This window comes from Dicentrarchus labrax, unplaced genomic scaffold (genome assembly GCF_905237075.1).
Source record: "Dicentrarchus labrax unplaced genomic scaffold, dlabrax2021, whole genome shotgun sequence".
NCBI lineage: Eukaryota > Metazoa > Chordata > Actinopteri > Moronidae > Dicentrarchus > Dicentrarchus labrax.
This window is the reverse complement of record NW_026136707.1, coordinates 16,074,539-16,101,912: the sequence shown is the minus strand read 5'-3', so window position 1 is coordinate 16,101,912 and position 27,374 is coordinate 16,074,539. Positions and strand designations below refer to the sequence as shown.

Below are 27,374 nucleotides of genomic sequence, written 5' to 3'. Positions count from 1 at the left end.
GTTGGAGGCAACGGGGGTTTTGAGACAAAAGGGGGGCAGTTCTTACTTAACCTGTGCGTCTCAAGTGTTTTGGGTTGCTCGCTGCCTTATGAAACCACAATACTTGAACACTTAACGCTGTGGCAGGCCGAGTGAAATGTGTTAATGTTTGATCCAGGTCTGGCTTTAGGACAACAAATCATTCCTAAGGCATGTTTTTTTAAAAAAAAAATTATTATTATTTAACAAATATTTTATGCGTAATGCCTAAAATGTGGAGAACTACACATCGCTCTCACCCCGGTGCCCAGCGACCATGTGGGTGAGATTAGTCGGTGTTTTCTTTTGAGGTTTCAGGGGTTTTGGGAGTCAAAAGATGCCCTTGTCATGTCTCCCACACATTTCTGTTTTCCTGCCTGTTTCCCATCTTGTTTCCTGCCTTTATGTGCCCCTGATCACATCCCTGTACACGCCCCTAAACAGCCACACTGGGAGGTCAGGGTCAGGACCCCTAAGATATTCTGATAGGATTGTGACCAAAAAACAGTGTTTAATATTAAATGACAAGGAGCTGTGAACGTGTTGTAGTCCTTTCAAATAGAAACCTGATGTGGCTGGTATCTGCTCACTTTCCAGTAAATAAACTCTTAATGATGGAGCATATACTTCTAGCGGTTCCTGGAAAGGGGATGTGGATTTTCTGTATGTGAATTATTAAGAAATTTCACTTGCATTTTCATGAAGTCGCTTCCCTTCCAGTTTGCAGTCAGATAAATAAAAACCTGACACATGCATATCAGTATTTTTTGGCCATCTGTCTTAACATGTGTGACTTAAATTTAAATGTCTGATTAAATGAAGAATATTTCTCACTTACATGGCATTTCTTAGTAGGAATTACAATTTTTATGCATTTGTTATTCATAAAAGAGATGAATAGGAGTGCTTATACTCTGTTTATCTTCTCCCTTCCTCCTCTCCCATTACTTCTACTAATCTGAAGCGGCAGAGATGGGGAAGGCAACATTGATGACGTTAGATCGATCTCTACACCTGCCTGTTTTCAGTCAGGAAACGGTAAAGATGAGGGACAGGGTGGTGGGTAAAATGGGAAGCAACGGGAGGAGTATTCGGAAGACGATTTTGTAAATGAGAGCTTAGGAGAAGGAGGCAGCTGTTTGGAAATGAAACTCAGCCCCCAGGTGTGTCAGTACGAAACAATCAGTGGGCGGGTGTTTTCCCTCTCCTTTAAGTGACAGCATACAGTACAACTAGGAAGTGGAGAGACAGAACAGGAACATATACAGCCGTCTGTGAATAAGCAGAGGTTTCAGTCCTCTGTCTACCGACTGCCAGCATGCAGTTCTGGGATTTCCTTGGCTGCACCAATGGAGGTATGAACGTGTGTAGTCATACTGATGGTTCGGGGGAAGGCGTGCTGCTGTGATTGGACTGGGTGTATGGGTACTCTGTGCTAGGCAGGTACTATAGAGAGGGTCTGGCAGGCTGAGGGCTGGAAAGGAATTCGTGCTGCTCACCGCTGTGCAAGCAGTTGCATGTGAAAACCTCACAGACAGGTAGAGTGTGGAGCACAGACAAAGACACCGAAGGCTCGGATACAGTGTCAGCCGGCTCTGTTTTTCTTTGATAAACCCGGTTGGTTGCTTCTGACAACACATTTGACAAATGAATAAATTGGCACAAATTAAGTGATTTGTTTGTATCTGGTTGCCCTGAATGTTTTGGGATTTTTGGGCTTGCCTCCGTGAGACATAAAGTGAATGTGTGCTGTGCTGTCCATATGCAGTATGCATTTATTTTACTTTACCTGCTGTTTTATATTTCTGTTGTAAGATTGGTGAACAGTTTTCAATTCCTACAAACCTGAAGATGGAATATAACAACCACTGCTATCGCTACACTTATTACTATAGCTCCAGCTGTTACTGTCAGTGCTATTCTTGCTGTGACCATCGCTACCACTGCAACTACAGTTCCCAAAAAGTGTTGTCACACTTCATAGGCACGGGCACCCATGACAATTAAAGACAAAAGATTAACAACTGTAATTTAACAACCTGCTTAGGAATCAGTTTAACTGTAGTTAAGACAGGCTTTGAATTCATCACCCTCACACACTTCTGCTATGTTTTTTGTGCCCTGACCAGCTATTCTTTAAAGTCATCCTGTGTATCTAAGCCTACATTCACAAAGGGTCTGTATTTTTAACCCTTGTCTGTGGCTCATGTATAGATTTTGTTCCCTTGTGCACAGAGAAAGTTAACTGCATGGAATCTGATTTTCTTGACTCTTTTGGGGCAGTCCTGTCTGGTCAGTTACCACAAAGAGTTAAACATCAGATTTCTGCTCCTGTATAAATGCAGCTAAACAGCCACAGGCCACAGCTATCAAGTGTCCCTTGTCTTGTCCACAAGGCTAAACGTAGGTGTGCAAGTGACAGCCGTGTATCCGGGTGGGGGTTGTTAGTGAACAAGTCAGAAAAACAAACATCTGGCAATTGAGGAAGTTTAAGAAAATGTTAAAAAGCAAATAGTGGACAGCTTTGTTTCGTTACAGTTTGTTATACTTAAGTTATCTTTCTAACAAGCCCACATATATGACCTTAGACCTGTAGAAATAAATGCATTGTGTGTGTCTGCATAGGTTAATATATAAAAACACATATAAGGATATAAAACTCTGTTTCGTAATGTTGGTTAAGTTGTGGTGTCTCATGTCTTGCCTTAGTTGTGGTTAGTTTGTTGTGCTACATTGAATTCCAGGACAGTTCTACCTCCAACACCCACCCTGAGCCCCGGGCCATGTTTTCTGCTATTGCATTATTAGCTATAGCGAAGATACCTGATGGGTTGTGTCATCTATTCCTACTTGCATATAGTTGCTGGATTCAGTTAATACCTTCGTGTCTAAGCCTTGCAATGCAGTTACATTTGCACTTCGGTAATTTAGCTGATGCTCCCATCCGTGAAATCTTCCTGGAATGATTAGCTGTCAGATTACAAATAGATAAAAAAAGTGTTATATCTTGAAATTATTTACAGCGGTTGAGTCCCTGTTTGTGTGGAACAGTACAGCGGCAGGTTATCTGTCAAGACCTGTAAAAGTATGATGGAAACATGTGCTCCTGTTGTGTCATCAGCAGTCCTCCCCTATTTGCATCCATAGCTTGCTGTTTTGTTTAACTTATTCCATGTGGTCAGCACTCAGGGTCAGATACTGTGACTGTGAAATAAATTGTCTTAGACTATGCCTCATCAGAATATAAATCTGCCGCCTAGGTTTACATGTTACAGCTAGATTTTTCTTCACAGCAGTGGGTTACACTAAACAAGTTTGTGCGACTTTTAGGCATGTCAATATGGGAAAAGAAATAATATCACAATAAATGGAACACCTGCTTCCAATATAGCACAGCATCTGTTTGGGTTTGGAAAATCATCAGGTTGTCCAGTTAATATTCATCACATTGGATTGCGATGTAGTGGGAAGTCAAACAGAGCATTTCAGTGATTCAGTCAAATTAGGACATCCTCATATTCAGTTTAAAATGATTAATAATTGATGAATATCAGTATTGTCCAGATCTTTCTCTCCATAATGTTTTAAAGAGTTCATATAAACACCTTTCTTTACCTTGCATTTTTTTCAGAAATGCATCTAAAAGTTGTGACTAGAGCAGCAGCCAGCGGAGTGAAGTAGCTGTCAAATATATATTTGCTGTACAGATAAACACAAGCTGCAGATTCATTTTTAAATCTGACTACTGTGTGACCACATATGAAGTTGTTTAAGTGTGTCTCACCTCAAGTGCTTTGAAAGTATGAACAGATACATTAATCCATGGCTGAACAGCTCTAACTGTAAAATGTTTTCTCTTTTCATATCACACACAAGTTTTCTTTGCATCTGAGAGAAGATAGGTTTTTTCAGAGTACCTTTACTGAGAGGAAATCATATAAAAACATACATCAAGATACCAAAAATTAGGGGTGTCAAATAAGAAAATGCTTTATTCTCAGTTCCTGAAAGAATTTAGAGATGTGAAGCTTCTGTGGGACCCCCGGAGAGGTGGTGGTTTGGATCAGTGTATTTGTGAACGTCTGAACGCTGACTTTGGTGCAGTGCTGACGTAGAGCCAGAGCTGCTCCATAAGTTGGTAAAATACCTGGATTTGAATTATTTGAATTTGAACAATGAGGATTGCCACTCGCCCGGGGCAAGTTAAATGCCCTTTTGGGTGAGTAAACCTAGCAGCTCCCTTACTTGAACAGAATGAAAGTTTTTCCTGGAGCTGGTGATGGAAGTAGCTAAGGAGTAAGCCCCCTCACTTCCTTCTCATCTCGGTTGAGAGTTCCTCATTACCGATCAGGCACTCGTGAGAAAAGGGTGGATGAAGACGTTCCAATTTTAGGGTGGCGTTAGAGGATGTGGATGAAACTCCAACTATGTATTGCAATGTTTTTAGAGTTTTAGAGCAAGATGGTCATCATTAAAGGCACGTCACATTTCCAAAAAAGCTGCTGTGGTACCATAACAAGACCCGGCACCATCTCAATTAGTATAGGGGAAGGTAAAAATTTACTTTGGGCAAGAAGATTTCTGGCACACTTGCCCGACTGGGAATGTAAAATAAACCATGCAGTGTATCTATAATTAGAAAATAATTGACAACAACGTGTGATAATGGGCTATTTGGCTGTTCATGAAAAGATGTGAGGGATGTTACAAACTTTCTAAAGGAGTTTTACTGTGTACTGCTGAGCCCTCTAAATTGACATGGATGCACTGGAAAAGTGTAGTAGGGTATTATGTCCAACAAATTGAGTGTGCAACTTCAATTGATTGTGTGCACACAAACAAATAAACCTACAGGATGGCTTCTTCTGGGTTATTTACTGTTGCTGGTAGGGCTGAACAATTAATTGCAAAATGGCCAAGTGCAAAATCCAAATCACAATATTTTTTCGATAAAGGTATAATGTGTGTCAAAACAGCATTATAATCTAGTGTAAAGTACTGTAGTGCTGCAGATCTTCCCTGGCCTACAAATCTTTTTCTCCAGATGTAATAAAGCATGTTTGTTTGTTACAGAACCCAGGAAATATCACATCATCACAATTTTCTTTCAGTGAAAATGAAATTAGTGATGCAAAAGATTATCATTTCCAGTAATCGTGAATCATATCGCAATTGCTCTTTCTGTCAAAATAATCACAATATGATGTTTTTACCGTATTGTGCAGCCCTAGTTGCTGGCCTATGAAGGTTATTAACAAAGGTGTTTCAACAGACAGCATATGAAAATGTTTCACTGACGTCAGCATGTGTAAGTGCTTCCCCTGCCAAACATAAAAAATACAGATATGAAAAAGGACGCTGATGTAAATACGATCATCCTGGGTCTTACTTCCCTATCTCTGCAGTACTCCCACTACTACAATAATGTTTTTATAGCTGCTACTTCCAATGACATCTACCTTATTAAAGCTATAGCTGCCACTGTGGTGACTTTATTCTACTCTCTGATGTCGCACTCAGTCCTGCACCACTCTCCTCTGTTGTCCTCTTCTTCTGACAGGCTCGTCAGTGCAGAGGAGCTGCAAAAGGCTGTTGTTGTTTTCTTGATGAGAATGGAGTTGTGCAATGCTCTTTAGCGTGGTGTCAGCTGTAGCGTAGCCTCTGTGGTTTACAGCCAGAGGCAATAGTTTTCTACTGAGTGGGAGCGAGAAAGCAAAAGGCTGAGAGCGCAAAGGGGGGAAATGTGATAGAGTAGGAGGTAGAAGCTCTGAGCAGTGTTTATGCAAGTGAAAAATGTTATAAGCAGTTCTAGTGATGGATGCTTCAGTACTGAACATTATTAATGGACGTGAAAGATTAAAATTGTGTTTAAAGCCAGATCATTTCTGTTGACCCTGAGAAATATCTCTGTCTAGAGTGTTGTTTAACCAGAAAAGTTAAAGTTGGACTAATAAAGATATATCGTAAATGTATAAAGGTAGCTGTATTTGGAAAATGTGTGGGCACTTTTCAAAGGAAATGGTTCTTCAGCATTATATTCAGAGGTATATTTTTAACAGCAAGAAAAATGTCAATACATGCTTAAGCCTTCTTTACTGAATGCACTGCTAGTCTTGGCTCGAAATTTTCTTGGGAGTATCAATGCCTTAAATGTTACGTTCACCAGTGAATTTTACACTCAGAGCGAGGGAGAGCGAGGATAATGCCAGGATCGGTGATGTGTTGCTTTTGTTAAAGTATCCTACTTGTAGCCAACGTTTTGGGCACATCTCTGCCAGGAACCAATTGGATTATGTGATTAGAGGAAATTATGTGAAGTGCAGAACACACACTGAGCAGCAGTGAATCGAGTGAAATGTCTGAATCAAGGTAATAACCAAAATGTTAGAAATCAATAACATAAGTTTGTTTGCACTGAAAGAGTAAAATAAGTAAACTCAAAGATATCAGTATCAGTGTGAAATGTAATACTTGATTTCAGAATATGCTGCTGAGGACATAAAGAAATGAGGAAGATACTCACACAGTGTCCCAGCTTCACACTAGCTGTATACAGTATGAACTATATACTAACTGTGTATTATTGTGGTATACTGTTTTTGCTGTTACACAAGGAATCAGCAGATACAGATTTTTTTTGTACTAACTCCATGAACAACGAGTTTTATACTATCAAAATCATACAACACATCTGTCAGTGCACACTTCACAAACACACAAAATATATAATAGTTGAATTTTAGTTGTCATGTTAACTAGTTATGTTAGTTTGTTTGTTTTTTTTCAGGTGTTTACAAAGCTGTTTTACCACCAACCAAAGTTTAGTTTGCATTACTTGTGCATGATGGCTCACTGGACCGGCTCTGCTAAATGGAGCAGAACCTTAATTAGTATCATAGGTAACACCTGTGTTTACCCTACTATTTCCTGCCAAAATGGCTGCTGTGAAATTGGCACATCGCTTCAGCTTAAAAAAAAAACTTTCTTCAGTTTTACTTGATCGTAGCTTTTCAAATTGCACTTTTGAAGTTTTCTCTGTTTTCTAGTCTTGCATACGACCTGTAATAAGAGCATCATTTGAACACTTAATGCTCATTACTAGTAGGTTGCACGAAATTGGGACCCAGCTTTTATCTTACATATAAAGTAAGACAAAGCCATGGCATCCTAAATGACATCACAGTCCTGCTTCGTGTCTGTTGCTTAGTAACAGATGTCAGCGTAGCCTCAGAGTGTTTTGTCATATTGCTCATTTTGGTGTCTTTTCTGCGTAAGAACGAAGTAAAGCGCGAGAGTGAAAAGATGGGACAGAGGCGTGGTGAGTTTATGGGACAGATTCGAAGGTCGAATGAGGCCAGTGGGTGAAGTTATTACAGCATGACAGAGCAGATATATTCTGCCAAGTCATGATTCTCGCTTTGCTCCGACTGTCTGGAATGTAGCTCATATTAAATCCTCCTGATTCATTAGAGCTGCTGCACAGTCACTGGTTGGTCAGTGCTGACATGTAACCAGCAGACGTGCTTAGTCTGATTAGAAATGGACTCCTCAAATAACCTAAGCCTTGTAATCAATTGTATTGGACAGTTGGACTTTCCAAGTGATGAGAGTCTTCTTTGATGTGTTGGTTAGTTGGAGAGCTAAAATGATTTGTTATTCAGTAAACAGACAACTGTGGACCATTTTGATAATTGGTTATCAAAGTAAACTCTCCCCCCCCTTTTCTGTTCCAGATATTTCCAGAATATCATACTATGCTGGTGAGTACGATTCTTTTATACGGACAAGTATTGTTAAACTACCTATCAACTAATGGTCGAAATGAAATTCTTATACTATTTTAAATGTAAATATATTTAACATCCACCACTAGATGATAACAAGTAGTTCTGTAAGTTTGTTTGTGCAATCTCTATGAACTCTTGTATAAAAAACTTGCATTATAAAGGTTTCCTTTGCATCCTGATCAAATACAGTTTTGCTTTTGGTCAGAATTTGGTGCCTGATGTAAAAGAAATTAAGATAAATAATGTCAACCACTTAATAATAGTGATAGTATCCTTTCATGATGATTAAGAGTTCTTTGGTCTCAGTACTCAGACTTAAAGAGGGCTGGTGTTGCCGTGTCATGGGATGGATCGAGGTAGAGCTTAAAATTTTGTACGTATAGATAAGACATTTTATGGCCCTTAGCTCCAGTCTCTCTCCATGGCTGTTGCTAGGTAACTGTTAATCCTATGTTTTCAAGGAGGATATTGTATATTTGGAGCTCAGAATTTGTCATTCCTGAAAAGGACAGATATATAATTTATATTTCTTGGCCTTAAGTTTGGCAAGTCTCCAGTGGGAGACGTGTTAGGTGTTGGTGTTGAGGTTAACTGAAACTTAAAATGAGATGATGCTTTTTAACTTTGCTAGAAAGTAATAGTAGTATGGCTCTCAGTGTACAGACTGGATAAACTGAACATCTGTGGCCAATAACAGCCCTGGGAATACTCTTATTCTCAAGACCGCTGATAAGAATCACAAGTTCATTTTTAGTGGAGAGCACACTGAACATAATATACAGCCTCTGTAACCCTATTGGGAGGAATGCAATAATTTAAATAGTGATAAGACTCACAACACAAAGAAAGACTGATCTGGAGTCATGGCATCAATGTGCCGGAGGCATTTAAGCCCCATATGTGGTTTAAAATATAGTAAATCAATGAAAAATAATCTCTCATAACTGATTAAAAAATCAGTTTCTTCAAAAGCTGAACTTATTTTGTCTTGATTTCATATTGCATATTTGTTTGTCATTGTCAGTGAGCTTAATAGTGATGCCTGATCATTGGTGTTCATGGTGCATTGGTGCCCATTTTATGACACTAACATGAACATGTTGATATGTTGTGCAGTTTTGTTGTTAAAATGGTTAGGGTTTTAGTGCCCCAAAACAACATAAGTGTTTGTTCAAGTGACAGAGCCCTCTACTGGTGGTAGTGCAGTGTTTCCTCTATGTTGATTTTGGAGCGGCGGCCCGCCGCTGTTACATTTCTGCCGCCACGGTATCAGAAATGGGGCAGACGCACAATGTAGTCACGGTTGCCTTTTAAACTATCCTGCCGACATAATGCACCCCCGTTGGCTGCCGCTCACATTGCAATTTAACAACAAGTAGAACTATTCAGAGGTTATTGGGGCTGTCCAGTTTAACTCCACATACTGTTGTGCTGATGTAGCTTATTGTCAAAACGTTTGCTTTCTTCCAAGTCGACTATTAAACTGACGGGCCTGCCCCCACTGCTAAAAGAAATCCTAGAGGAAACACTGTAGTGGCCCAGATATGACTGCAGCAGAGGAGGAAGTCAGGTGATGTTGTTATGGAGTGACAAAGTTCAAGTCAGGAAGAGGCAGGTTGTGGATGCATGAGTCAATAAAACACTGGACTGAAAAGAAAAGACTTTTAAACATGACCACGATTGTTCCCCAGCTGTATCATTGTAACCATGACAACGATGTGATGAAGTTCCCCAATCCTTAACCATGGCATTGTCACATCATAACACTGAACAGTGATTTGATGGATGAGGTTGTCCTGTTGATGGGGAGCCATCAGGTCAGAAAACGCAATATCTGCCATATGAAGGGCAGATACAGACATCATCATTACATGAGGCAAAATATAATAATATTGAATAATATTGAATGATAATGCACTACAGCACTTTGCGTCACAAAATAATCCCAATTGTTTCAGTATTCTCTAGCTGGAGGCTTAGCTAGAAAGTGTTCACGATCATCCTGTCCTTTGGCACATCCGAGGGATTGAATGTCAGACTGCTTTATTGCCAATGAAGAGCTGGCATGCTGCAGGAGCAGGTGAAATATGTTTGGAGAGGAGGCGAGACAACAGAAAGGGAGGAGACAGAGGGCAGTAGAGACCTGCTGAGGGCAGTAGAGAGAGAGATGGAGGGGCAGACAGACAAGGGGGGATAATGAAACAGAGGGAAAGTGGTGTTGTAAGGGGTCAAAGAGTGGAATGTATGTTTTTAGTGGCTAAGCTCTAATCCCGGTAAGACTTTGTGCGTGCGTGTGTGTGTGTGTTCATGTGAGAGCCTGTTTATTAAACTTGGAGTGTTGATTAAGAGTTTGGTCCTATTACCATATTTATAAGTACCGTCCAATCAGCTCGCCTATTTTCCACTGCATCAAGTCTCAATTACAATATTTCTATCTCTCTTCTTCATCCTGTCTCTCTCTTTCTCTGCGCGCGCGCACACACACACACACACACACACACACACACACACACACACACACACACACACACACACACACACACACACACACACACACACACACACACACACACACACAGAGCCATTCCCTCCCTCCCTGGTTCTGCCCGTTAGTGAGCAGAGCAGCTTTTTCGCAGCGTGGTCACAGCAGCATATACAGAAAAAACAGCAGAGGAGAAACACTTGGCACACATGCACACACTCACTTTGTGAGTATTTTTGCGCACACACTCCCTTTGCTTTGCTGACACTGAAACACATTCTCCCAGACACACACACACACACACACACACACACACACACACACATGCACGCATTCACCTACTTGGTTAGCCACATGCACTCTTGTATACGTACGCCCTCTCTCTGGCTTCCACGTATACTCTCTCACTCTACGTTCTCTTTGGTGCACTCATTACGACTGCTCAAGGATTGCGCTGGATATACAGTGTGTGTTTTGCTGCGGCATTGTGTGTGTGTGTGTCAGTTTGGGAATGATGTTGTGATCTAGTTGCTCTTACGCTGCTCCAGAAGAAAGCCTTCAGAAGCAAGACTGAACGACACACAGCTGACTGACTTCAAAAACTAATATACTGCATCAATTTTTGTTTTCTTTCAACCCACTCCTGCAACATCATTTTCTCTTCACAGTTCTCCTCTCATCCTGTCCTGCCTTGCTTCACGTCACATCTTTTTTGTTCTGGACTTTTTGCTCCACCTTTCCCTTCAGGTCTCTGTCACTTTATGTTTCTCTCTGACATCAGACACCTGCTTTGACCTGGTTAACTCCTGCAGGCTCAGAGCATTGTAGTGAAGCTTTGGAGGATGTGAGGCTCAGCTTCTCCCTGGGGTTTCTCCGCTTTCTCTCTTTCTCCCACTCTTCTTCTTTCCCTTTATCATTTTTCCTTTAATTATTTCTTTAGTTTTGGTTGGTTTTCTGTCCTTATTCTCATCTTTTAGTCTCTCCCTGTGTTGTCTTTCTTCTTCTGTCTTTATCCTTCGTTCCCTGTCTTGCTCTGCTTTTTCCCTCCTGCGTCGGTCACTCTCATCCACCTCTCCCTCACTTTGCTCCATTTTTCTATGTCTCTCTTTGCCCTACATTTTGGTCTCTTTTTTCATTGATGCCAGTTTCTCTTTTTTCCTTTCTCTCATCCTTCTTGCCATCTCCTTTGGACAACATTGTGGATTTACAGAACAAAACTACCACCTTTCTTGTAAAATGACACTTTGATGTAATTATATGGAGTCCTACTCTCCCAGCAAGGGATGTCGGTGTTATTTCGTAACCTGGATGTTTGACACACAGTGCTACACCTTGAGACTTTATAGCTGCAGGGAAGCCGTCATCTTTGAATTTCACATCAAGGATTGATTAATTGGATCAGCAGCCGAAGACCTGAATTTGATATTTTGTGAGGATTTATTGGACCGCAGGATGGCCTAATGGGTAGAGAAATAATCATCCAACCACAGAAGCCAGGGTTGAATGTCTGTTTTGGGAAGCCTCCACCCTGCTGAAGTGTCCTCGAGCTACTTACTGAATCCTCTCCACCCACAAGTGCTCCATCTCCCTGAAGTGAAGGAGCGAAAAATGAACTTCCTCACAGGGATCATTACATATCACATTGCACAGTGGTGAACATCTTTTGCTGGGTTAAAGGTCATCACGTGTCAGGTCATTGGGCGGATTGTAACTAAGACCTGGACCTACCAGGCAACTTCCTCAAATCCTGAAGTAATATGATGTTTCAGCAGGCTTAAGGAGAGTGACTCGCTGTCTCGTGATCTGAAGCTTGGATTACTGAACCAGTCAATTACTGAACCAGATACTGTACTTCCAGTTTTCATTGTCTTTCAGTTGTTGCAGAAGAAGGTCTTACATCCAGATTAACTTTGACTTGGACAGATTCTGCATGCTGTGCCACTGTGGATGTGAGAAGCTGAGTCAGACCTTTATCTTTGTGTTATTTAAAGGTGAAAACATTTGGAGCATCTCTATCAGCTGGACTTGGAGCCTGTTGATGGATGTTGAGTGCAGTGGCTGCTAGAGCATAGACAGTCACGGACTGATATTCTCTACCTCCTGTGGGGACACTTGCTGTGTCATCAGATTTTACAGTACAAAGGATATTTGACATCCCCTGTTTCCTCTTACTGGGCTTTTCTTTGCTTTTCTGGAGTTACTTACAACCCTGGGACACCAGCTTTGATAGTTTTTTTTTTTTTCAATTTGCGTTTCCTGTGGTTGAACAGTGGATACTATCACCCCTGTAACCAATGACAGCACAGCAGATCTCAATTTCTAACTGTTTTAGGGAGACTTTAGGATATCTCTATTTGCTTTTCCTTGGTTTATTTAAATTGATGTACCAGGAGTTTTTCACTGTTGTTTAAAGCCAGGTAAGGAGCAGGTCCTAGTCCTAGGCTCTATGCTTTTTTCAGGGCCCAGCAGTTTTGTCTGGGCCCTGTGGCCAGACCTTAAACAGCTCCCTCTTCAAAACAAATGGAGAGCAGCGGCTGCATCCCTCTCTGCTGGAGCAAGGGGGCCTGCATCTACGCACAGCACCCCCTACCAAGTATGTACTAATAAGTGTATCAATAGAAATACATCGTATACAAACTGAATGCAAGTGTGCAGCATGTAGTTGAATATGTTCTTGTTTACTCTTTGTATTTAATTAACATACAACGTGTTTTGGCAGGCTGGTTGGATTTCATTTACATGAGCTATGTTTTCTGCCTCATGAAGAGTGAAGTTGCTAAACTGATTTGTGTATTTCATCACCATGGGCTTTGGGAGAGGTTTTAAGTAACATTATCACAGTGGGTTACGATACACCTAAATTCCTGACTAAGAACTCATGACCAGCTTTAACGTCTCGAGCTCTTTGTAAACAGGAGAATGAAAAAAGCCGCCCGGAGTGCTGCATGACCAGCTGTCAGTCACAAGCCGCCCGGAGTGCTGCATGACCAGCTGTCAGTCACAGGAATAACCTTTGTTTTGATTTTCCCTGCAGGTCCATGTAGCAATGCAGAATGGCAGGTCAACAAATAAGTTACTTGTGTACTGCTTCATTTTAACAGCACTTGATTTGATTTAATAGGGCAGTGTGAATCAGAATCTTTTTTTTGCTTTGGTTCAAGCTTTTGTCTGAAAGTCCGACTGAACTACGGTTGTGAATTCTTATCAGTTCATTTGCCATTTGGTTTAATATGAGCTGTAATTAGGCTGGTGAATAAGTGTGTGGGGAGATGGTGGTTATAAGTTACCCTGGCAGCCCTGATGTCACTGGAACAGCACAGAACACACACACACTCTCTCTTAGTGCTGGTCCTTTGGGTTTTTTTATTTGGTTACACCCTAGAAAAACATTGTATGGCAACAACAGTATTGGTCTTATTAACAACAACAGTATTGGTCAGTCACATATTTATATTTATTGATATACGATCAATGTTTAGACTTTAAGCTTCTTCTCTGTCCCCTGGTATAGATAATGCGCATCCTTGGCAGAAGACGGAAGAGCGAGTGTAGTTTTGTGGGGAAGGGGGAGGGCAGAGGAAATTGTTTGAGGATGAGAGAAAGATGAGAGGGAGGAAGGAAGAGAGGTGGTTCAATAGGACAGGGGGATCAAATGGAGATGTGAAAGCAGGAACTAAAAGGTCTGTGAGCATGTGAGATGAACGACAGGAGGAGATGCGGGGGGTGGAGAAGGAAAGAGTTGCAGATGGGGGGGGGGATGGAGAAAGATCTGGCATGTTAGGAGAGTGGAAAGGAAAAGATGAAGGCTTTGGAAAGAAAGACATAAAGATGGGGATAACTGTGAAGAGTTGAGCAACTGATGAAAATAGGAAGAGAAATGGATGGTAAAAAAGAGAGAGGAACAGGCTCCCCCAGGATTGTGCTAACCCCAGTAACCCAGATACCAGTTAGCCGAGGAGATAAACCGTCCTCCTGCTGCTGCTACGGGACAGAGCTCAACTCCAGCCTACTGTGGTTTTAGCAGGCTGACTGTCAGTCACTGGAGCCCCACTGAGAGAGGGGGTGGTGGGCCTGGCAGCCGTATGCTCCCCTCCTGGCTCCCTTCATGGCCTAGTTGATTTGATTCCTCTCCTTTTCTCTACGTGAGTGTGTGAGGGCAAGCATGTGGGGATTTAGTGCAGTTATGTTGAGTAGAAACTGGTGCAGTGAGAAATGGGTTTCATTTGTACTGTGCTGTGTAGTGCACCTATTTTAAAACAGTAATTTATGTACTACGAGAGCCATATTTTGTAGTGCCCCAAATCAGATTTTGCAAACTATAGAGTCAGGCACTAAAATACAGCCTTTTGTAATATTACGGCTGTATATTAGTTGTTTGTTTTGATGGCATGATGCACACGAATGCAGTGCTGTTTAGCAAGTCCCAGGCGCAGATCTTTTCATGCTGGATAATATAAAAAATGTAAAAGTATTCTATGGCAGAAACCCTTCATCTGTACCACAAACTGATGCTTTAGTTTTAGATCCACCATTTTTTTTTAGTATTTAGTATTTAGGGGCTATTTTAACACTAACCTATTTTCATAAGCGCTACTGAAAAGCAGGTAAACATACTCCATTTCCCAGTTATGTGTGACGTAAGTGTATTTACAACATAAAGTAGCTGTATGCATACGCCACGGCAAATGCAGGTATGCGTACTTCTCTAATAGGATTTCGTCAAGCTGTATGTAGTATTTAGGTTAAGGTTACGTGTGTGTGATTTTGTGTCTGTGTATGCGGTGGTGCGTTACAGCATTTTAGTGCTTAATATCTAATCTGATTACTGAGTGAGTGAACAGCAGCAGATGGCTGACTGTGGTTTATGACTCTATAGCTCCATGGGGGCAACTGTTTCTATTTTAAAAAGGAGTCGCAGTCAAAATAATGTCCCCAATACATTTTTTAGTGTGCCCCTCTGAGACGAGGCATGAAGGCTGGATATAAACTAAGAGAATAGCTGTTACAACAACCGAAGGTGTGTTGTGCAGCTGTATCACAACTTGTATACATTTCCACAAAGTATGTTTTGATATAAATATATCATTAAGCCCCAAGTACCGCAAACACTGGTGTACTGCATTAAAACAAATATGCTGTGACATTTGTTTTTGAGGCAACATCATTATAGTATATGTTGTAATTTATAAGTTGCACTATTTACAAGAAACGGCAAAATATTCTTATGTCATTACTCCAACATCCACCAAACCCTGATTTCCACCAAACCCCTACATGGTCAATTTGTAGTATGGTCAGTCTTATGAAGTGGTTCATAGTTCAAACCTTCAACCCCTTTCAAAGGGATACATAGATAGGGTCGGTAGTTATTAGCAAGACAGCTGGTATTGTTATAATGAGATGATGGAGTGGAATTATAGCACCAGTACACTCTTTAGGGATTGTAACAAGCCACCTAATAATCCAGCAGTATTATAGCCACAGTGGTATCATTTTAATTGGATGATGATAGTAATACTGTAAGAGGGACATTTGTAATCTAATCTTCACTAATCTGTTGTACTAAAGCCTTAAAGGTCTGTTGAATGTGTGGCCATGCTTGTGACCATTATACACTTACCTCTATTCATCACATCTACAGTATGAGTTCACTTTTAATAACCTTGTAAAATACAAGGTATGATTCCAGGGCTTCTTGCCCTTAGACAGTGGAGTGTTTCAATAAAACGGCATTGAAAACATACATTACTATTTAAGTTTACATACTTGGATTACTAAAATGTTTCTTGGCCCTTTTACATGTGAGAAAAAATATATAATTTTAGACAGATATAGCAAGTATCTTCCTAAAATCTAGAAACCAAAGGAAAAAAATATGATTTACAAAAAAAACCCAATTTATTCACAAAGCACACACGTATCTCAACTAGAGATTAAGGATAATTGCAATAAAATAAGATATATTTATAAAACAAGAGAACAATAGTAACAAAAAGGTTAATTATACCATGAAATGTGTAATAATATGATATGAATGAGTGCGAGGCTTTCATGTCATAACACTGCAATAAAAACTACAGGAAACTAGTGCAATGCCTCTCCATATACACAGGATGTAATAATGTAGATAGGACTTGTGCACAAGAGTTTTACACACATACTATTGATACAGCAAGTTCTTAACAGAGAGTGCTGAGTCACGTTATCAGATACATAATGTCCTCCTTTACAAATCTGCAGTCATTGTGCGCACTCACACACACACACACACACACACACACACACACACACACACACACCCCGATATGTATTTCTCTTTGAAGAAGTCTTTGAAGAGGCAACTGTAGGTCAAGTTGTTAAAAGAGCTGAATCAACATTTCCTGGATCACTCCATATTTCTCTCTCTGTTTCTTTCTCCCTTTTTTATCAGTGTGAAGTGATCTGGCTCTGACCTAAACACAGAAAAATGCTGAATGTAGTGATGTTAGCAGTAGTGATTTTCTGCTTGCTATGGGCTCGTTCAGAACAGTAATGAAACAACCAGGGTTGACAGTAACAGTAACTGAAAACACAGTTCCTCAGCTGGATTTATTGTCTCCATGTTTAGTGCATTCAATAAGTCATCCAATAAAAACAACTAGATATTTGAGCCCTGAATAACCTGGTAGATGATGATAATGATGATGCGATTACCAAAAAAAAAAAGGTCTGTTTGTAGTTCCCCAATATTGGAAATGAACCATAAAATCAGTCAGTCAATCAGATTTGGTTTGCTTGCGTCTCTTTTGAGTTCAGCTGAAAACGGTTACTGTAGTGATGATGACTCAACAAAGCCTGCAGGGATAACCAGGAAGTGACAGCATGACACAGGAGACAGCAGAGTGTGTGTCTTGCATAAGGATAAGATGTATGAAGATGAACCTACGAAACAACCTTAAAGAGGATAAATGGGTGAAAGACAGAGACAAAATGGTGCTTGTGTTTGCTTGGCTCTGATAGATTACAAAAGTCTTCCTTTTAAGCACTGCAGTATGAATATTATTCCTGCTATAGCCTCATACTGTGATAATAGAGTAAATGTGAAGAAAGCTATAGTTATTTTTTTTTTTAGGAGTTAGAATGTAACAGTGAGTTTAATTTTTTAACTTGTTTTCTGAATTAGACATCTAACCTTACTGTAGGTTTTCTTGTAAGAACGCAGGATGAATTCTGTAAGAATTCCAGAGGGTCCACCAGATTGGAAACTGCAGCCTAGCAGCCATACGTCTGGTTGAGAATAGTAGAAATTTGCTTCACAGAGACTCTGGTATGGCTTGGACGTGTTGGCCACTTTCACTTTATTTGAAAGGTAGGACTCAATGACCAGTTTACCGACAGACTGGTTCACTGACTGTTCTTTGGGTGGCTTGCTGTTTAACCCAGTGCTTGACAAGACTGACTGCCTGGTTGATTTAGAAGTTGGCTGACAAGATTGACCACAGTGTTTCCCACTGGTTGGGAATTTATTTATTTAAATGCATCTGATTTATGTTGAGCTATGAGTCCATTAGGTCCTTCTAAAAAAAACCTTGTGTCACTGTTTTACTGGTGTGTATTGACTCTTTACTTACTGACTGAATAATTTACTGGTTGGTAGCCTTACTGAAACACATAACCCCTCTGCATCACTCGGACACGTGCTCAATGATTTGTACCGCTCTCTTTCTACAGTTATTTGTTGTCTCAGTTTTATTATCTCTTCTCCACTTGTATTTATTCTGCATGAGTTCTCTTTTATGTCTTTATGATTATTATTATTAATGTAACCTGTGTTTGTGTCAATGTATAAATGTATTAAGTGCAGTATGAATGACAGACTGGTGGTGACTGAGGTTATTTGAGTGGGTGTTTTTCTGTCTCAGCTATTCTTTCAGCAGTGTGTTGAAAAGGGTTGATGAAGCAGTTTTGTTTGCATAATCTCCTTTTCCATCGAGGGCAGAAGACACGTTGATTACAAATTACTAGTAACTATGGAGGCACATTTTGACCTCTGTCCTCTCTGTTTGTCTCTTTTTCAGAATATGACGCCCAGTTAGCCCCAGCAGGAGCATCTGAGTCAGGCATGGCGTCGTCTTCCTACTTGGAACCCAACCACAATCACGCCGCAGCTGGTGGTTGTGGGGTTAAATCCCGTTCTGGGATTCCCGGTGGTACTGGTGTTGGTACCAGCGGCTCTGCTGGAGGCCTTGAGCGGCCCCCAGGCTCCATGGACCGGGTTCTGAAGATCTTCCATTATTTTGAGACAAACAGTGAACCATGCACCTGGGCTAGTAATATCAGGCATGGAGATGCTACAGATGTCAGGGTGAGACGCACGCACATTTTCTTACCCTTTCTTTTTTTAGCCTGCTATCATCATCATTTCCCAGATTTTTACCTTTATTTTTTTCATCCTTTCACTTGTTTCAACAGGGTGTTATCCAGAAGATAGCAGAGATCCACAAACTGCGCTGTGTGTCCTCTCTGGGTCTCCGTCTGACCCATCTGCACTCTGATGCACTCCATTGGTTACACCCTGATTTGGGCGTGTCTCACGTCAGGGAGAAATATGAGAAACAACACCCCCAGGATGAGTGGAGGTAGAATTACAACCAGATTTAATGTTTTATACTCACTGTCTGCTCCCAGTCACCATGTCTTTCCTTGTTTCACTTTTTCCATAAGTGATACTAGAGAGTAATTTATATGTTTGCAGAGTGTGCTCAGATTAGTGAGCAGAGACCATCAGTACTCCCTTGTGGTCTAGGTAGCTGTAGGTTGATACGGGTTCTTTAAAGTGCCAATATCAAACAACAGGCCAAGTAACATAACATTACTTAAATCTCCCCAGAGGAGAACAAGAGGCTGATCTTTACAACAAACATGCCATAGTGGACTGAGCAGAAGCAGCACTTGCTACAAACCTACTAACCAAGAGTATTTTATTAAGCCTACTTTACAAGCTACAGCTACATAACATATGGTCCCAATGAAACCATTTTATACTGTCAATAAATCGCAGACCAAGACCTGTAACGTACTACATGTGAACTACTGTATACAAGCAGTAAAACATAAGCTATTACAACAAAGTATTTAACATTGAGTTGCTCCATTTACCACGGCCTCTGTGTTGATTTTCTTGAAATTTAAAAGTCATCATATAATATGCTTCCTCATTCATCCATAGCTCTCTATTGTGAATACAGAGGAAGTACCAGCCAAAATGAATAAAAGGTTTACAGTGGCCTTTATCTACCTGACTTCATTGTACAAGTACATAACTTGAGTGCAATAGTGCTTGCTAGTATTATTTTTTGCCCAATATAACTATAATTTTCTAGTCTTATTGTTCCCATTTATTAGATGCAGTAGCCTAATGCCATGAGAGATGATCTGCTCTGTCCAATGAAAGCATTTCTCTTATTTATCTGTCTTATTTGAAAGCAGCTCTGTCCATTTTCAGCCTACATTCAAACTGTGCTGGCACTTAGCCATCTGCAGTTGATATTGTTAACAGCTCTCCTTACAATTCAGTCCATTGTCCTGCAGTTGATGTGTTAGACCCAAAGTCATTAAAATTGAAATGAATTCAAAATGAACGAGTTGTCCACACTGTTATCACGGAGCAGCCCTGCCAGTTGTTGCAGCTCTGCCTCAGAGGGCGGTAGAGCTGCGAGCCCACAGGAGCTTCTGCTGCTGCCAAGCTATTGTTAGAACAGCAGAAGTAGCCCAGGGGATGGACTGACTCTATCTCACTCCTCTCTCGCTCCCTCGCGTGCTTTTTCTCATTCTGTCTCGTGCGCTCGCAGTCGTTCTTTTTCCCTTTGATCTTTCTCTCCATCCTTCTTTCTCTCATCTCTCACATCTGTTTTCTTTCTTATTCAGCTCTCTCTCTTTTCTCTCAAACACACATCATTTTCCCTCTTCTCACACTCTCTTTTTGGTTCATTCATTATAGAACGAGGATGTTTTATTCATTTTGTCTTCAACCTTGATTTCATTTGTTAACTAACTACGAGCCTGTAGCATCGCAATAGCTTGGAGCTCACTACTCTCCTGACCCATTTCTACACTACTGTAGTCACTGCAATATGTCAGTCATAAAGTAATATGTCACTATAAACAATGATGGGCCATCTGTGTACTTCTGTGACACAGTTAACTGGCAAGTGTAACAGCAGGAATCTCATTATGCTTTATTGTATTACAAGGTTATCACTCTCTCAGTAAAGTTCACTGTCAGCAAAATATGAAATCCTGTCTTACTGTGTCACCAGGCGGTCATATGGTGAGTAGAAAGGGCATCTTCCAACTTCAAGACTTTGCTTCAAGCCACCCTGCTGAGGTGACTTTAGACACAGATTCTGCTGCTCCATTGGTGCTATAATGTAGCTAACATGTAGTTCAACCTCTCTTTGAAGGTAGAGCAAGAGGAATACAGAAAATACTGCAATAAGCAAGCACAAGAAACTCAAAACGTGTGTGTAGTAGAGGTGTTATTTAAACCTTTTCATGAAATACAACATACAGCATATGTGTAAATATTTTTCCATTATCTTTAAAATAGATGTGGGATTATTTGAACTGTAAGTGATTTTGAAATTCCCAAGCCTTGAATTGTTGAATTTTTTGTGACATTGTAATATTTGACGTTTTGAATTATTAATTATATAAATGAGGCTCCAAGTTGTATACACCAAAACCATATTCTTTAATTACAAACTGTCTATTTGTGAATATTGAGATGGCCTTTCATTCTCTAGTATGTCTCAAATTGGGCCAGAGTGAGGCCTTTAAAATGTATTGAGGTCTGTGTGTGCGTCAGTTGTATGTATGAGTAAGCAACCTCCTTCTGTCCTCAGACAGACACTGAATCTGGATTCTACAGGTTATTTCATTCTGTGTGTGGGTGTGTGCACTGATGGTGGTTATTCAGCCGAATTGTCTCTGTCATTCTCAGGTATGAGTTGCGGATGCGGTACCTACCTAAAGGTTACCTCAGCCATTTTTCTGAAGACAAACCCTCTCTTAACTACCTCTACCACCAGGTGAGGCAACACAGCAAGACCACACAATAAGGAGACAGAAAGGAGCCCTCCTTGTGAAATAACGTAATTTTATTTAATGTAATGTTTTAAATGATATCTATGATTTCATTGAACCTATTCTGTCATACATTGTCTGCTCTGTCACTTCATCCCTGTTGTTTTTAAGTCCAATAAGGTAGACATGCCTTAACAGATCATTAAAACGATACCTAACTGACCTAATTTAATGCTTTTAACGTTAACGCTTTAACTTACTTTAATGCTCTAACTAACTGTGCTGCTACACTGTATTTCCCCAGGTCAAGAGTGACTACATGCAACATATCGCTGATCAGGTGGATCAAGATGTTGCTTTGAAACTGGGCTGTTTGGAAATTAGGTGAGAAATGCACACACATTAGTTCTTATACCACCATGATTATTATGTTTGCCTCAAACAGGTTCTTGTCCATAAGTCATTGCTTATACAGAGAAGATAAAAAATCTATTGATGAACATTTAATACTGTGTCTACAAACTGTATCTTCTTCTGTCTGTGAATCATACAGGAGGTTCTTCAGAGAGATGCCAGGAAACGCCCTGGATAAGAAATCCAATTATGAACTACTAGAGTAAGATTGATTTTATTTGTATCATATTCCCTCTCATTTAGATGTGAAGTATCTTACCAAATACATTTCAACTATTCATAGATCAATGTTGTAATGCTGTTGTTTTTAGGAAAGACGTTGGTCTGAGAAGGTTCTTCCCCAAAAGTCTGCTGGACTCCCTTAAGGTGAGGCTAAACCTCTGTTTATGTAGAAACAAAATCAGAGACTTTCATCTTCGTGACTAACTGGCCAGGGTCTCCCATTTAAGTTCCATTACCAGATAACAGAAGTGACAGTGGCAGAAATGTCTTTGGTATACCTAGTACCGCTTAGTCGGCTAGATGAGCTAATGGCTGTTTGACTGAGTGACGGGCAAGGAGACCAACTTGATGACTGAGTGGATGTCTAGCTGAATGTCTGATAATCTGATTGTCTGGAATTAAGTTAAACCTCCTGTTGTCACTCCCAGTGTGCCTTGTCAGTCGTCTCTTGTACGTTTCTTGGCTCTGAACCAGCTTTTTCTACTTAACCATTGGAAATGTTGTTTCTCCCTCTTCCCAACTCTCTATCAGGCCAAGACTCTTCGTAAGCAGATCCAGCAGACCTTTAAGCAGTTTGCTAACCTCAACGACGAGCAGAGCATCCATAAGTTCTTTGAGATACTCTCTCCCATCTACCGCTTTGACAAAGAGTGCTTCAAATGTGCTTTGGGGGTAGGGAAACACTCAATTCATAAAGACAAAAAAGTCTATTCTTTCTATTTTCCATACCAGAAAAATCATACTGAGTCAGAATCTGGGAGGTTGAGCCTATTTAGCATGCTCAGGATAGGAAACATGTAGAGAGGTTTGTCATTGTCATTGATTTAAATGGCCTGCCAAACATAAATGGTGAGGTTTAACAGTTGCAGTTATTGCATTTGTTCCACAGTCCTGCTTAGTATCAGATCAGCATCTATGTGAATAATGCAAACCTCCCTCTGTCCAAGAGGACATTTTAATATTGAAAGCAGTGAAAACAGACATTAGAATTGTTTTATGCTATTAATATTACATTTCTGCCAGTACTATGTTTAGTTAATAAAGCAGATGATATGATGAAATATGACGTCTATTTTAATGCTTTCTCTCTCTCTCTCTCTCTCTCTCTCTCTCTCTCTCTCTCTCTCTCTCTCTCTCTCTCTCTCTCTCTCCCTATCTCTATCTCTCTCTCTCTCTCTCTCTCTAGTCTAGTTGGGTAATATCAGTAGAGTTAGCTATCGGACCGGAGGAAGGAATCAGCTACCTCACAGATAAGGGCTCAACGGTGAGTGTGCACATCTTACAAGGTCAGTCTTCATTGTGAGTCGTGTCAATAATTATCAAGTTCAATATTTCTGAATTTAAGAAGGCTGTCAAGAGTACTGCAAGCTTTTAATTGGAAGAACAGAGTGACAGTACACCATGCTGCCCTCTACTGGTTTGCCTCTCTAGTAGACAGATTTTCTTTCTTCTCTGTAGCCCTTGTTGCAATGACTCTTGAAATGCTTTGGCCAGGTAGATTTAGTTACAAAACAGATAATATAAGTTAGAAAAGGCTGTATGTGTGAACACCAGGTGATGTGATTAGGAAAACTCCACAGCTGCTTGCTGCAGTGACAACTCAATATATATGTTAAAAAAGCTAAATTGAGTTATTAAATTTCATCTTAATGAGGACAAACTGCCTGTCAAAATGTCAACAATTAATTTAGTACCATACGTTGATTTTAAATCACAGCTTGTCCTCTTTGGCCTTCATAAATACATTACAATTTATTCTTGTTGTTCTGGTGCTCACTGTTAAAGGTCTGTGATTACTGTGGTTGATATTGTTTGTATCTAACAATAGAAAAACATGACTAGCTGATGACGAGTGACATGACTAATTATCTACAGTTCTTTGAAAAGATTTGCGCTGAGCCGAGTAAAGGGCACCAACATAAACATGTTTGTGTGTCTTTCTTTGTTTCTGCAGCCTACACACTTAGCTAACTTTAACCAGGTTCAGTCCATCCAGTACTCTGCTTTGGAAGAAAAGGACAGGAAAGGCATGCTGCAGCTTAACGTAGCAGGAGCTCCAGAGGTGAGAGAAAACACACACAACACACACACACACACACACACACACACACACACACACACACACTCCTTGCATACTGTTCCCTCAGCTTGGGGTGGCTTTTGTGCCTCTGTTGTATTTGAATTTCCCCTCAAAACATAAATAACTTTTAAACCATTGATTCACATGGAGTTGAGGCATTTTCAAGCTGCAACCCACTGCCTATATCTTCATCGAAAACAATGCTTTACAAATAATATCAGGCGAGATATATATTTTTTATTCTTTCATCCAGTTGTTATGCAGAATTGTAAATGTTCTACATGTGTAACAAGCATGAAATAACTTCTGCTTGTTAGACATTGCATTTTAAGTTGTAGTAACACTGCATTCTGCAGGAAAAAACAGGAAGTGATGTAGGTGAAAGAGGGAAACAGCACATGGGAGGGTAATGGCATGTGTTGTCATCTGCACTCGAGTGTCAGTATGAGTATGTTTGTCAAAAGTGGGTGTGTGTTCGCAGCAGGCCTTACAAGAGGAAAAGCATGTGTGCATCAGTGCTGGAGTACTCTGTGTGTGTGTGTGTGTGTGTGTGTGTGTGTGGATATGAGCAGTGGTAGGAGACGTTATCCCTAATAAAGCTCTCATTGTGTCACTGTGAAGCAGCGCTCTGTCCCACTATTACACTCATCCTTGTGTGTGTGTGTGTGTGTGTGTGTAGCCCCTCACTGTCACCACGGCAGCGCTGACTACAGCAGAAAACATGGCTGACTTGATTGACGGCTACTGTCGGCTCGTCTCCTCAGCTACTCGCTCCTTCATTGTCAGAGTCCACAAAGGTAGGACGAACAACTACTCTTACATTTATTTTGTGAAATTTTGATATTTTGGGGTCTTTTGCAGCATTATGTGTACAGCTAAATGATGATTGTGATCATCTTTGCATTGTTTAGATGGTAAGAGTAAGTAGCAAGTAGTAGACGGTAAGTAGCAAAGAAAAACGTATACTATAAATAGTACTAAGTGTTAGAATTGCTGTCAGCCGTCTTTCAACCCGTAGTGAAGTCTGATGATGGCTGATGAGACTTTAAGCTTGTCACTTTGAATAACCACCCTGTGTTTAGCTAGTGTTCTCTAAAAATAACTATGGCTAGAAAGACATGGTTACAGGATGTAGCTCTAACATGAGGCCAGTCTCTTCTGTGTTTAATTCATGTGTTCATTTTGTCTCTGTAGAGGGGGACAGAGCTCTGCCTTCCATCCCCAAGTAAGTCACCAGACTCACTCTGTCTCATTAGTTGCTTCATCACATAAAAACAAGGTGTTGTAATTTTCCTGTGAGACATAAAAGAGGTATTGGCAAGTCCAATTTTTTTGCCTTTTACCAGTACAGCTTTGTTTGTTGTCTTAAGTAGTTTTTATTTAGTGATTTCACTCATTTTGTTTTGCACTTCAGAACTTGTTTTGAGGCAAATTTGAATGAGAATTTTTGCTGACACTAGCTACAGCTCGGCTTGTCTTAATCCTGCTGATAAAATTTGAAGTATTTGAAATGCCCATATAGTGAATATTATATTCTTAATAATATATAGATGTGCTTTTGTGTTCTTGATTTTATAATCTTTGGAAGTGGAAAGATACTCCATTTATCTGGTTTCCACGCTTATCTTCATAGCTGAGACTAGAAGCTCATTCATTATAAATTGGTTTAGCCTAATGTGAGTGAAAAATGATTCTCTCATCTCTGGTCCAGAGTTTCAAATCATGAGAGGCGGATGGAAAAACGGATGGACGGAGTACGGACCAGAGCTGTTTGCGTCTCAGGTATAAATCCCTGTCTCTCTTTCTCCTGGACTGCTAGTCTGTTTCTCCCATGCTGATCTGCCTCTCTGTCTGCTGCTCTGAATGTCATTAACAACAGTGACTGCTAAGAGTTAGATAAAGGGTTCATGGATATGTGTGCGTACCCTGTTTCCCCTATAAAGCCTCATCTGTGTGTGCAGTGAAGAGTCCTTGTCTCGCCAGATGTCCCCATGGAGAGTTTTAGTCACTGTCTCTCTGCCCTGACTGTCTACTGACCTCTGACTAATTCACACTCACGCAGAATTAAACGAAAATTACCTTGAATATAGTATCATTAGATAATGTCTGTGACCTTATGTGTTTATCTTATAACAGAAAAACTAACACTCCCTTTCTTTTCCTGCTCTGTGTGTGTTTCATGCTGCATGTGGGTTCTGCAGGTCAGACTAGTGGCGATGGTAAACAACATTCTTTCTATTAACCGTCCTAGATTAGTAACTCAGTAGAAATCCTGCTCTGTGTCTACATTCAGCGATACTGTATGTGCGTACAGTATCTCTCTCTGTATCTGCCTGTAACAGTTTCAGCCTTATCCATTACTCAACCTGTTTTTCTTCAACTTGTTTCTGTGGAAAAAACGAACCTTTCCATCCCTCCCCTTTCCTCTCCTCTGTGTCTGTCTCTCTCTATTGTACTCTTCTGTCTTACATTCCTCGTGTGCAGCTGTTTTATAGTACATGAACATTTAAGTTTTTGGGAATCGGGTATGGTGACGGTATTTTGGAAAGGTACTTCTGTCTGATGGTGTGTTACTGTTTTTTTGTGTGTTTATGAAGGTGTGTTCAACTTCTTGAAATGCATGCAGTGATTTTATTTGTTCACTTCTTATATTAATAGTGGTTAATCTAAGTATTTTACAGAGACAGGGTTATAATTATTCAAATTATATATATTATACAATTTATTTTGTATTGATAAGAGAACTTTGGCTTCATGTTATCTCAAAGAAGCTAACCTCTACGTAGTTTGAAGCTTGTTATAGCAAAGTGGAGTTATAGAAGCTTGTTGTGAACTCTTTTTCTTTTGTGTGTCACCAACTGAGACTCAATGTTTCCTGGCTCTTCTTTCTCTCCCCACTTCGCTCTGGCTCTGCAGAAACAGACGACTATGCTGAGATCATAGATGAGGAGGACACCTATACCATGCCTTCAAGTAAGTAAGCGCACACATGCAAACAAACTTTGTAGGCAGTTAGTGTGTCCAGTGATGGGTGTCTTTGTGCACCTGCGTGTGTGTGTGCTCAGTGGACCTCCTCAGACTTGCATATTGTGTGTGTTCAGGTGGGAAGGTTAGTGGGGTGATGGGGTGAGGATTAAAGGTCTTTGGGAGACATAATTGTGTGTGGTGGTGCTGTAGACCTTAGTGTGTCTTTTTTTGGGGCTTACAGTTAAATTGGCTGAGACCAGAATGAAGAAAGTATTTATAGTATATTTAAAAAATATCTGACTTTGGAAAAGGTCAGATTGGTCTATTTTTTGTGCGATGG

The 27,374-nt window shown here is 40.4% G+C and overlaps 1 protein-coding gene across 20 annotated transcripts in view; it reads left to right on the top strand.

Moving 5' to 3' along the window:
* LOC127367758 (focal adhesion kinase 1) overlaps window positions 1-27,374 on the top strand; it is a 58,920-nt gene that overhangs the window by 640 nt on the left and 30,906 nt on the right. For 3 of the 20 annotated variants that reach the window (XM_051407876.1, XM_051407866.1, XM_051407871.1), the window contains exons 1-15: window positions 12,138-12,880; window positions 18,345-18,631; window positions 18,739-18,905; window positions 21,269-21,356; window positions 21,656-21,735; window positions 21,905-21,967; window positions 22,077-22,131; window positions 22,519-22,659; window positions 23,174-23,251; window positions 23,942-24,049; window positions 24,747-24,864; window positions 25,262-25,292; window positions 25,779-25,849; window positions 26,269-26,286; window positions 26,984-27,040. In XM_051407876.1, coding sequence (XP_051263836.1) covers window positions 12,808-12,880; window positions 18,345-18,631; window positions 18,739-18,905; window positions 21,269-21,356; window positions 21,656-21,735; window positions 21,905-21,967; window positions 22,077-22,131; window positions 22,519-22,659; window positions 23,174-23,251; window positions 23,942-24,049; window positions 24,747-24,864; window positions 25,262-25,292; window positions 25,779-25,849; window positions 26,269-26,286; window positions 26,984-27,040 — 1,435 coding nt within the window. In that variant the 5' untranslated portion in view covers window positions 12,138-12,807. Of the gene's footprint in view, window positions 1-1,250; window positions 1,374-7,751; window positions 7,779-12,137; window positions 12,881-18,344; window positions 18,632-18,738; window positions 18,906-21,268; window positions 21,357-21,655; window positions 21,736-21,904; window positions 21,968-22,076; window positions 22,132-22,518; window positions 22,660-23,173; window positions 23,252-23,941; window positions 24,050-24,746; window positions 24,865-25,261; window positions 25,293-25,778; window positions 25,850-26,268; window positions 26,287-26,983; window positions 27,041-27,374 lie in introns of those variants that run through there. The other 17 variants (XM_051407868.1, XM_051407874.1, XM_051407863.1 and 14 more) reach the window with 11 other exon arrangements.